The sequence below is a fragment of the Cornus florida genome, unplaced genomic scaffold, assembly GCF_030987335.1.
Source record: "Cornus florida cultivar Cherokee Brave unplaced genomic scaffold, ASM3098733v1 CherokeeBrave_3.0.0_Hap2_Chr04, whole genome shotgun sequence".
In the NCBI taxonomy this organism is placed as follows: Eukaryota; Viridiplantae; Streptophyta; class Magnoliopsida; order Cornales; family Cornaceae; genus Cornus; species Cornus florida.
In genome coordinates, this window is record NW_026775574.1 from 954,679 (window position 1) to 967,142 (window position 12,464).

Genomic DNA, 12,464 nt, shown 5'->3' on the forward strand with positions numbered 1-12,464 from the left:
CAATCCAAAAATAGACACTAAAAATACAATAAGTCAAGAATAACAAATTTTCTCTTAACATTCAATCTAGAAGATGCAACATTAGTTTCTACATCCTGCAAATCTTAAGAGCTTGTGATTATAGTATATTAATCATCTTTCAATGCACCAGAAGCAATCACATATCTATTCAATTTTATAAAACTAGTTTTACAAAACAACAACACAGTTTTTATAAACCAAAAGTGAAACAAGAATGAGATTGCATCTAGCATATGTGCATAAAGATAGTTCTCTAATACTAATATCCTCATACTCTCTAATTTCAGATGTTATACTCCCACTGACTTAACTACAACCTTGGCATCAGGTCAAAAGATAAATATTTATCCATATCATCAAGGCTTCTGGATTCCTGAAATCCTTACAATGAATTGCAAACATGTTTAGTAGCTCCAGAATCTATCCATCATGAATTAATATATACAACCATATAATATGGCTCAATGATTAAATATATATTTTCCTATGCCAAGTCATTGCTTAGACAGTTCGTCCTTTAGTGTCTTAGTTAGCGACAAAAGAAACAGTTTCCTTCACCATTAACATACACTCCCTTATTCCCTTTAACCTTTTGAATACCCATGTTTTGTGTTAGCTTAGTCCTATTATCATCCTTCTTCTTTCCTTTACCCTTCCACTTGAGCCTAGAAGAAGATGGTATAGACTAGGTTAGATTGATAAGCCCGCCCGTACTTTTGATTATCCCTTCATCTGTTACCAATTCTATAATAATATCAGCGAGTGTGATTTCAAACTGATTCCTTATTTAGTTCATTTTAAAAGAGTCGAACGAGTTTGGTAACAAGGCAATAATCATGTTAACTTAAAACTTACCACCCAAGTCAGCCTTATTGACCTCCAGTTAAATTTTTAAATAATAAACAATCATTTTCAAAATTCGATTTCTTACTGGAGTTCCTTAGACTGTCTTAATGGTAATCAAGTCTGACACAATACAAAGGCATAAACTGTGATATCATCCATTTGTTTATTTTTAGTGGGGTATTATTTGTTTGAAAGAAAGAATGTATAATGTTATGTGGCACTTGTAGGAGTATGGTGGTGGCAGCAGTAACACTTGTCCTTATGCATGGGATGAAGTCGCCAGGTGTCTTTCCACTTACATTAAAGCTTCTGGAAGAAGCTTAGTTGACTCAAAAGTCTTCAAGGCTTAGTGGAAAATGTAAATATCTTTATATAATAGTGTACAAAACCACATACACACACACCACTTGGTCTCGGCTAGAGAGAGAGAGAGAGAGACTAGAGGGAGGAGGAAGGAGGAACCAGTAGCCATAAGGAGGTAGGTTTTCAGATCTTAAATTTTTTTAATTTTCAAATCTGGTATTCAAAAAAAAAAAGGAAAGTTTGAAACTTTTGCTTCCGGATATTCTCTCCAAATATTGTTTTAGTTGTGAAATCTGTTGGCCAATAATCTGATATTTTTGTAAATTTGGTCTTGTTGTGGAATCTGAACAGAACACTAGATTGGCTTTCAGAATGCTATTTTCATAATTTTACTTTTACTATTTTCTTTGAAGTTTTAAGGCATTGAAATACCCTATAAATTTAACTTGTGGAATTTTATTTGATTTGATTTACTTACCTATTGAATTAATTATGGAATCATTTTAGTGTGTAAGGTAGTTCATGAAATTACTTTTCACCCAGAAATCCCTCTATCTTTTGTGACTAAAAAATTAATTCCTGTATATAGTTTCTTTCTGGAATATTGATTATGAATTTCATATTAAAATCAATTGGGTTACAATTAGTTTTCGTGTATATCAGTTTGGTCAATAGAAGACTTTATACCAACTTTTGAGTAAATAATATTTTTTTTAAGTTTGCTAAAAGTTTTTTTTTTGATAGCAGTAGCCTTGTAAAAATAGGTATTTTATGCTCATGAAGGCTGTGCACAGATTATGCTCTTTGCTGGTAGTATTTCTTTGAAGTTCTCTTTTACAGATTTGTATTCCATGTAGATTTCTTATTTATATTATTATATTTGTAATATTTGATTTATGAATTAGTAGTATTGAATTATTAGTAAATTTATATTTGTAAATTGTGATTATGTAGGGGAATGAAAATGTTTTTGGGTAAGGCTGCCCATGGTGGTAATTGATTATGTTTTTCCAACTGTGTATGTGACTCAGAATCAAATAGGTAGGGTAAAAGTTTCCCTTAGGTTGAAAAACCTTAAACGGCCTGGGCCCTAACGAGTGGGTGTTCACGGTCCTGGGGTGAGAGCCCCTTAATCCGAAGGACGGGGGCGGCAGTCCTGAGGGGTGGGTCCTTAAAGACGTGTGGGTGTACACAGTATTGGACCGATTTTGATTATTATTGTTTTGCGGGATTGGTTATGTTTGATGAACAAATCAATTTCTTGATTTTTCTAGATACAAGAGTTTTTTTTATATGAGATGAATTTTGAATAAAATGTTTAATTTTTCATTGAGTTGGAATACTATATATATATATTAGTTATGTATTCGTCGACAGCCTACTTAAGTGTTCAGTTAAAATTTTCACATGGCTATAGTTCTTCGCTACCTCAACTATTAAAGAAGGTTCATTTGAATTTTGATTTTTTTAAATATATATATATATATATATATATATATATATATATATATATCTATTTATTTTTCATAAAATCGGAAACCTACTGGGCTCTTTTGAGCTCACCCTTTTTCTAAAATTTCTTTTCAGGTCCTAGTGGTGGTGAAAAGGTCGCAGTGCAGGAGTAGGGATGGCATTAGGCGGGTTTCTTTCATGGAGGCATGACAGTCCGTGGGAGACTGCTATGTATATATTTTTGTACCAATGGCTGCCTTTTTGTTTGGGTTATAAATTATATAAATAATAAGCAGCCTAGTGGGGACTTGTGTGTATCTCCTTTTGTGATTGTAAATGGAACTTTTGGTTGTATATAAAGACTATGGACGGAATGATCATGGGTACGTTAGTTGATGTTTAAGGGTTAAGTCTATGAATGGACTTTTTGGCTATGAATTTGGATTTGGCTAGTTTTGTTCCTTTATGTTATCAAGCAGGTTATGATTTTTTTTTAGTATTGGTGTTTGATTCTTGCTTTAGTGGGAAGCGGGGCGTGATAGAATGGTATCAGAGCCCTAGGTAATAGATTTACTCGGGAATATGGGTATGTGAGTAGGTTGGATCAGTATTTTTTTGTTTGGAATGACATTTCAGAGGTGATTTAGGATTTCTTATTTAGTGCGTATGATATTTTTATTTGTTTTATTTTGTTTAGTTCATCTTGGATTCTTCTTAGCCATTGTTTGTTTATTTATTTATTTATAGTATGGCCGAATCAACACAATCAGAGGATGATCCGGTTTCTCAAGGGACCGGTGGTGTGGATGCTTGCGGGGTGCAACGTGTCATGCGGGATATGGCTGCTGCTTTTCAGCAAATTGTGCACAAGGAAATAGAGGGCATGCAAAGTTTAGCGCGATGGCATCATTAAAGGAGTTTAGGAGGCTTTATCCTCCTACTTTTGACGGAATTGCAGGTGGACAAGCTGCAGAGGAGTGGTTAGAGCAAGTTCGCCGTATCTTTGACACTCTAGAGACACCAGAAAATCAAAGGGTGAAACTTGCCACTTTTCAGCTTTTGGAGCAGGCAAACCACTGGTGGAAGACAGTAGAGTCATCTGGTAGAGTGGGTAGTTGGAACGAGTTCCAGAATATTTTCTTAGATCATTTCTTTCTTAGGGTTCAACGAAATTCATTGATGGCAGACTTTATTCATCTAATTCAGAGGGACACGCAATATCAGGCGAGGTTTAATGCATTGTCTCGTTATGCTAGTCATCTTGTTGCAATAGAGCATGACAGGATATGGCATTTTCAACGGGGATTAAGACCATCCATTAGACGGAGTGTGGTGAATCTTGGCTTAACCCGATTTGCAGATGTGGTTAGTACAGCCTTGTTGGCTGAATAGGAGCTAGATGAGTATAGGCAGATTCGGGACTCAAGAAAAAGGTTTGGGCAACAGAACACAGGTAATAGGAGCGGAAACAAGAGGTCTAGAGAGTTTAACAGGGAATCTGATATGCCATCTCGGGGACAATTTCAAAGGACAGGTGACACTCAAGGTTCAAGTCAAAGAATCTGCTCTTGTTATGAATGTGTTCAACCCGACCACATTAGGAATGATTGTCCACGGCTAAAAGGGAAACAAAGTCAGTCTAGCAATGTAAATCAGTCTGGGAGTCAACAGTACAGGCCACCACAACCACGGTCGGGTAGACCAGATATGCAGCGTTAAGAGGGTCAAACGTCTTCTTGACCCTAACAAACTGACACTCAGGCAGGATCTAGAGCACATGGTCGTGTTTACTCTCTCCCTTTGGCAGCAAATCAGCCAGACCATAAAGTGGTGGAAGGTAGCTTTCTTCTATTCAGTACCTATGCTAGAGTATTATTTGACTCTGGTGCTACTCATTCTTTTATATCTGCTTCATTTGCAATTATGATGGGTTTGGAATCTGAACCTATGGATTACTCACTTTATGTTAACCTCCCGATTGGGAGTACCTTAAATATTAGACGAGTTTGTCGGGATTGTGAAATGGAGATTGCCAACCGCCAATTAACTTTTGATTTAATAGTTATGGACATGGTCCCATATGATGTCATTCTTGGAATAGATTGGTTGTCAGCCTTTGGGGCTATTTTAGATTGTTAGCGAAAGAGGGTGACCATTGTTTTACCTAACGGAGACAGTTTCGTTTTTCATGGAGAACTGGAGTCTAGTTGTTCTGGTATTTTTGTTGATCCTCAAGAGCACTGAGATCATTTCGGTTGGATGGCCAACTTAAAGGGAGAAACGGACAGTGGTCTAGGTGTAAGTGGCATTCGGGTTGTAGAAGAGTTTCCCGATGTTTTTCTAGATGATTTACCAGGTTTACCTCCCAAACGTGAGGTGGACTTTGCTATAGAATTATGTCCCGGCACTTCTTCGATTTCCAATGCTCCCCATCGCATAGCCCCTGTCAAGTTGCGAGAATTGAAGGTGCAATTGGGAGAATTACAGGAAAAGGGTTTTGTTCGCCCTAGCACTTCCCCTTGGGGTGCACCAGTGCTTTTTGCAAAGAAAAAGGATGATACACTTAGATTATGCATTGATTATCGGAAGCAGAATCTGGTGACAATAAAGAATAAGTACCCACTGCCACGGATAAATGATTTATTAGATCAGTTGAGAGGTTCTCGTTACTTTTCGAAGATAGATCTCCGTTCAGGATATCATCAGTTGCGGGTGAGAGATGAGGACATTCCAAAGACTGCTTTTCGTACTCGCTATGGGCATTATGAGTTTGTGGTGATGCCTTTTGGGCTGACAAATGCTCATGCCGCTTTCATGGACTTGATGCATCGTGTGTTTCACCCATTCTTGGATCAGTTTGTTGTAGTTTTCATTGATGATGTTCTAATTTATTCTAAATCCGAGGAGGAGCACGAGCATTATTTGCGTACAGCCTTACAGGTGCTAAGGGAGAACCAATTATATGCCAAACTCAATAAATGTGACTTTTGGTTGTCTGAAGTGAAGTTTCTGGGGCATGTAGTTTCTCGTGAAGGTGTTTCAGTCGACCCTTCAAAAGTGGTTGCTGTTCTCGAATGGGAAAGACCGAGGAATGTGACGGAAATAAGGAGTTTCCTTGGATTGGCAGGGTATTATCGTCGATTTGTGAGGGATTTTTCACGTATAGCATCCCCAATGACTCGGTTGATGCAGAAGGGAGTGAAGCTCGAGTGGACTGATGCTTGTGAGCAGGCTTTTCAGGAATTAAAGAAACGGTTAACCTCGGCACCAGTTCTTGTCATTCCTGAACGAGGATTAGATTATCACGTTTTCACTGATGCATCTCGACTAGGACTTAGTGGTGTCCTACAATATGCAAGGTGAATTATTAATACTATCATGCATATTTAAAATTAAAAAGAGTTTGTTAACCACATAATATAATAAATCTCAAATAGAATAAGTGATCATTATCATTATTGGTGAACAATTTCTTTTAATTAATACGGGTCCCTCAACTTTGTAGCATAATAAATCACACAATCAATAAGTTAATAACTTATCCTGTTGGAGGAGTTCATTATTACTATTGATGAGATTCATTTGCTATTAGGCGAGCACTTCGATTAAAATAAAATGTGGGTCCCTTAACCACTGCATGAAAAATCGGATAACCAATACGCCAATAACTTATTTGGTTGACGAAGTTTATTATTATTATTGGCGGGCAAATCCCATCATTTCTATATCTCTTAAGACAATGCCTTATCTATTATATGAAATGATTCCCGGTTTCGTTTAACCTTTCTAAAATCACCTAGTGTAGACCACTCCGTTAAGAAGCTAACACTATTGATTTTAGATTGAATGTATAACGTTATTAAAGCTCTAATGAAAAATAAAACATTAAATATCTTGTCATTATAATCTAGACTCTTTAAATCATGCGTAGGACCTTATTTTTAAAGATCTAATTACAATGAACATTTAATATTTTTATTTTCATGAGACAACCATTCTTGTAATAGTAAGACTCTTCAAATCATGCGTGGAGCCTTATTTTTGAAGATCTAATTACAATAGTTTTAATAACGAAGGCCATGGGGTAATGTATAAAAATCCCCGCTCCCACTCAATTTTTAATTATTTATAATTAGGGTTTTCAATTTATTCATTTACATGATATAATGCATGCAAAACGTCTTGATCTTAATCCAATTAAATTTAAAAAATATTTGGACTTTTAAATGATTCACTAATATTTAATTTGAAGCACACTTTAAAAAATAATTTACAAAAATAATTTTTCGTTTCCCTATAAATGCCCTCAAATTAACTAGTAATCAAATCCAATTAATTTTCATAATTTAATTAATATAGATCAAGTCATTTAATTAAATATCATGGATCCAATGCATGAATAATAATAATTAACAATTAATTATTCCATGCATCACATAAATAAATAAATAACAGATAAAAGCAATTTAAATGACCAATGAATTCAGCTTTTAACATTTAGATACTATTCTTGCTGTGCGGACGTCTTTCACCAGTCTGTCAATACCTATAGGAAGCTTGCACGCGCCTGGGGCATGCAGCAGTGCAAGACACGTGCCCCCACACGCTGGCACGGGCCTAGGGTACGTGGGATGTGCCCCCACGCTCGTGGAGGGGTTAATTGCCTTGGTTGGCGCGTGAGATGCACGCGCCAGCAAGTCTTTTCAAGCTATACCTCCTGGTGCGTGTTCCACACGTGCCAGGCTCACCTTTGGTGCGAAGCACCATATCCCAACCTCCTTTGACACTCTTCTCGCCGCCGGCGATGCTTCTGCCACCGGAAAAAAGCCAAAAAATTCCAAAAAAATATGGAAAAATCCCAGAAAATTAAATTAAGCCTCAAAAAATTCCAGAAAAATTTCAAAAAATTCCAGAAAATCATTGAAGCATAATTTAACCCTTTCAGACCCTCTTGAAGCTTCATAGCATCCTTTGATGAAGATTACATGGCTTTAATAAATATTTACAATTTGAAATACAATGGAAAAAATTAAATTGCATCGTTTAACTTTCAAATGGCTAAATCAAAGCCTTAATTATATTCATCCAAAGATAAAATTACATTCAATTATCCTATAAGCTTCATCCATGCCTCAAACACACATCATCATCCATTCACAATTATACATACATCATCATATATCAATATATTAATTCATACATCAACATACATTAATAAATAAATATATGCATATCAAAATTGGATTCATAAATGATGAATTTTGATAAAAACATGATCTCTAGTAATGAATCAAACCATGTTCTGATACCACTGAAGGGAAACGTACTAATTTAAAAAACTTTTCGAGGGATTTTGATTCATAAATCTTGATTCATCACATAGAGACAAGTTTTATGCAAAAATAAAATATGATGTATCATTCAATTAACAGATTGAATACTTATATCAAAGGTCTGAGTAAACCTTTAAATCTTTCCTCTAAAGTGAATGTTCTCACTTATTGTAGATCCCTTAGCAAGATGCATTCTCCTTAGATCTCCATCTTCTTGGTAATTGTTTTACCTTTAGGAAACACTCATAAGCCTCCATGAATAACCTTGGAAAATTAGGCTTGTGGGAGCCTCCATTAGATGAGAACATTAACCCTAATTTTCTAGAAAGAATTTATATTCCTTTTTCCTTCTCCCAAAAATCACCCCTAAAATATACATAAACTATGTATATATATAGGCAACATAAAGATAAAAACAAAACAATAAATCCTTCTCAATCTCTAATTCACATATCTCATATCTAATAGGATTCCAATATCAAGTTGGGCTATGAGTGAGAATCCTTTGGGCTTATTATTTTATTGGCTACAATAAATTAATAATCGGCCTGATCCATGGACTCAATTCAATTAATTCATTAATTAATTTCTACTCCACTAAAAGAAATTAATTGAACTCCAATTAAATAATAAATAACCTCTAAGTCAATGTTGCACTTTGACCCCTATATGCATAATTAGTTATCGGATAAATACAGCCATCAATCCGACTACTTAATTAATATATTTATTTTGGTACCTTTGATTATTTCTGGCTCGATCACAATAAAACATTTGTTTGATAAAAATAATAATTTAAATAAATAAATATATAATAAATCATTTTGTCTAAAAACGCACGAAGGCCTTCGAATTTACTTTGTGATTAACCATAATCAATACAAAATAAATACAAGTAGTAATGATGCAAATATCAAAAATATAACTCTCTAACTATTAATTACATAACTACTTAAAGTGTCGGTCTAAGGATCTCGAAGAATCCGCCGAACAAATCAAAGTAATTATTAATTAATAAAAGATTTTATACTTTTCTCTTGCTTAAGAGTCAAATGTCATGACGGTGATAGGGAACAATTGCATACGACGACTCTAGCAATATATCTCAACCTAATGCGAATCCAGTTCAAATCTTAATTAATTATGAGTCCATTCATAATTACAGACTATGAACAATTTATGATTACTATTTATATTCATGTATTGATCACCATCACATACATGTATAAATATCTCTTGTAATCAAGTAGACACTATCAATTCTATAATGAATTAAAACATAATACATTGAATTCACCAATGTCAGGAACATATATCACTATAACCCAAATAGAAATTTGTTATGTCAGGGCATATAAATCCCAACAGGACATGTAAGGCAACTGAACCTATTGTTAAAGATAAGCCTCCAAGAGGTAAATGAGGTAGACCCCCTTTGATTAAACCTACTTTTCTTGGTGTGGGGCATGTTGAGCTCAGTCAGGTGAGACAAAGTATTAAGATATTTACTTCAGTTTATCAAACTTTTTTTTACTTCAGTTTACCTAACAATTTTTACTTGCATGGTAGGTTAACAGAGAAAGAGCTGTAACTTTAGTTAGATCAAAAGGAAGATCAACAGTTGCATCAGGTGGTGTGAGTAACAAAGGAATAGGCAGAGGAAGAAGAGGTCCAAACACTCAAGCTTCAAACATTCCATCTGCAAACTCTCAAACTTTAGTTAGAGGTTTAGTTATGGCAAGTGTTGCGGGCTTGCCGAGCTCAGTAAAGTGAGACCCTTTATTAAGTTATTTACTTTAGGATTTTTTTATTATTATTTTTTTGTTTCTTCTTCTTGTATATTTACTTCAGTTTACCTAACATTTTTAACTTTACATGGTAGGTGAGTAACAGGGAAAGAGTTGCAACTTTAGTTAGATCAAAAGGAAGGTCTGAAGCTTCAGTCAAATCAAGAGGAAGATCTGCAATAGCAGTTGCATCAAGTGGTGTGGGGCATGCACAACTCAGTCAGGTGTATAGTTCATTTTGTTTAAATTAATATTCAATAGCTTCAGCTGCATTAATAATAATGCTGATTTCTTGCATCATATGGTAGGTGAGTAATAGAGGAAGAGTAGGTTCAAACACTCAGTCTTCAAACACTCCAGCTATAAACACTCCAGCTTCAGTTGGAAGTTCAAAGACTGCATCTTTAGTTAGAGTTGGAGGTGCAAACACTCAAGCTTCAACTGGAACACTTAGGAGAGGTTCAGTTGCTGATTCATTAGTAGTAAGAATTGGTTTAGCTGGAAGAATAGTTGAAACAAGAGGTCCTACTAGTATTGGAACAAGAGGTGGTCTACTCGAGGTACTTCTATGAACATAAAATAAGTGATTTTGATTTATAATGTCCTACAACCAAATTTATATTTTTCATATTTCATGTGTAGGTGAGAGTTACTTTAACACAACCCACTCATGGCAGTGGCTTTGAGATACCTCCATCAATACAAAACACTCAAGCATCATCTTCAAGGTATATAAGTGTCATCAGTAGACATAGTGATAAAATATATCTGTGTCATTAAATAATATAGGCGCCGCATTGTTTGAGGCTTCATTTGGAAGTTAGTGAACATGTGTTTTTGGTCATGGATTATGTTGCTGGAGATGTGTTTTGGTGATTTTGGTCGTGTGTATTTTGGGAATATGTGTTTTTGCTGGTGGTTTTGCTCGTGCGCGCTTTGAACATGTATTTTTGCTGGTAAAGTAGTTGCTGATGTGTCAAAAATGTTGCGGATATAGACAAAACATAATTTTGGCAAGACTGTTGGTGGTGTCTTCATGGTGACTTTAGTACCATGGAGAAACAAATCTTGGCAAGACTACTGGTGGTCTCTTCATTGCTACTAGCTATGATTATGATGCTCCAATTAATAAATATAATATGCGCTAAACAATTACAATCTAGATTATTTAGTTTTGGACCAATTAAGACAATTGCTAAAATTATGAGCTATACTGAAATTTGACTTAACGATATTGTTTCCAGTTTCCTCTCAGTATGTTTTACTCTATTAAGTGGAATTTTTTTTCCATTTTTACTCTATTAAGTGGAATTTTTTTTCCAAATTATTTTATTCTTATTTCCTTTAATAAATTGTCTAGTTCTCTAATTTTTCTTTAACATTTAATGCTATATAAAAAGTAATTGTAACTTTCTTAAAATAAAGAAAAGAAAAGAAAAGTTAATTAACTAATTACTATAGGATTATATCCTACGGCTACAATTAAAAGTAAGTATATAATTTCTTGCTCCAGTGAGCAATTGAACACTATATATATATATATATATATATATGAGAAAATTAGATAGAGAAACATAATTTTAATGTATATGTATTTGTGTGAATTACTCATTGATGGATAAGTGAGAACTAGCATTAAAATTATGTTTCTCTATCTAATTTTCTCCAAAAGTGTTCCTTCTCCAAATCATACATCATCTAATTAATCATATATATATATTAACAAGAAAGAAATTCATTGATGAGAAAAATTACACATGATTACAATCCATCAACAATATTGCTTCGAGAATCACTCCGGTAACATCGTCAGAAAATATTTTAGCACCCTTTTCCTTCAACCCGGATGACTCAATAAATGAGCTACTGAAATAACATTCCTACAAACCCAATTCAGAGAGACATTGTTGAACTGAGTAAGAATAAGGCTAATATGCTCCCAAACCGTGGAAGACTCTCAAAGAGAACTTGTCAGTCACATTCAACAATCAAATTAGTAAAATTCCACTCCAAACTCCATTTAGTTGTTGAAGCTTCAACCGTAAGAGCAGAAGTCGTGTGGTAATGAATAGATGACAGCTTTGACAATGCACCCGTCTGAATTTCGCAAAACAAATCCACCAGCAACTTCCCCCAATTGAGCAATATAAGAAGCATCAAAGTTCAACTTATAAACACCAATGGGTGGAGGTTGCCAAGCCTCTTTTCTAGTTGTAACTAAGCTACTACAAGTCTTGGACTGATCATCCTTGGACTTCTTAAACTCTTCCCATTGCTCAAAGCATGATGGATAACTTCATATCCGATCATGCTCTTATTTTCGAAAAGCAATGTGTTCCTTGCTTTCCACAAAAGCCAAACTACCTAAGCAATCAAACTCAAAGTATCAACCTTCACTTCTGAATTGTTTAGAGCTTGAATAATATATGAAAGCCACGAAGGCCACGCTAGGCAAGGGATTTGCTCAACTAAAAACCGCAACGGGCTCAGTCTCCACATATTTTGAGCAAAAGGACACAATAACAACATTTGGTCAACACTTCCAATATCAAGCCCACATCTTTTGCAGCCCTCATTCTCCGTCACTATTCTCCTCCCTTCTTATATTAGAATAAACTTGAATATTTTCAAGGCAAGAAGCCCACAAAAAGTGCTATGTTTTTTTCTTTTGCGCGAATGTTCCAAATGCTTTTCCACACTTTAGGCAGAACTTCTTGTTCAT

At 34.9% G+C, this 12,464-nt stretch overlaps 1 protein-coding gene across 1 annotated transcript; it reads left to right on the forward strand.

Moving 5' to 3' along the window:
* The first annotated feature begins 3,522 nt into the window (after window positions 1-3,522).
* Window positions 3,523-4,341, forward strand: LOC132304585 (uncharacterized). The gene is made up of 2 exons (XM_059802339.1): window positions 3,523-3,954; window positions 4,015-4,341. The coding sequence occupies exons 1-2, from the start codon at window positions 3,523-3,525 to the stop codon at window positions 4,339-4,341; spliced, it is 759 nt and encodes a 252-aa protein (XP_059658322.1).
* The last annotated feature ends 8,123 nt before the right edge of the window (window positions 4,342-12,464 follow it).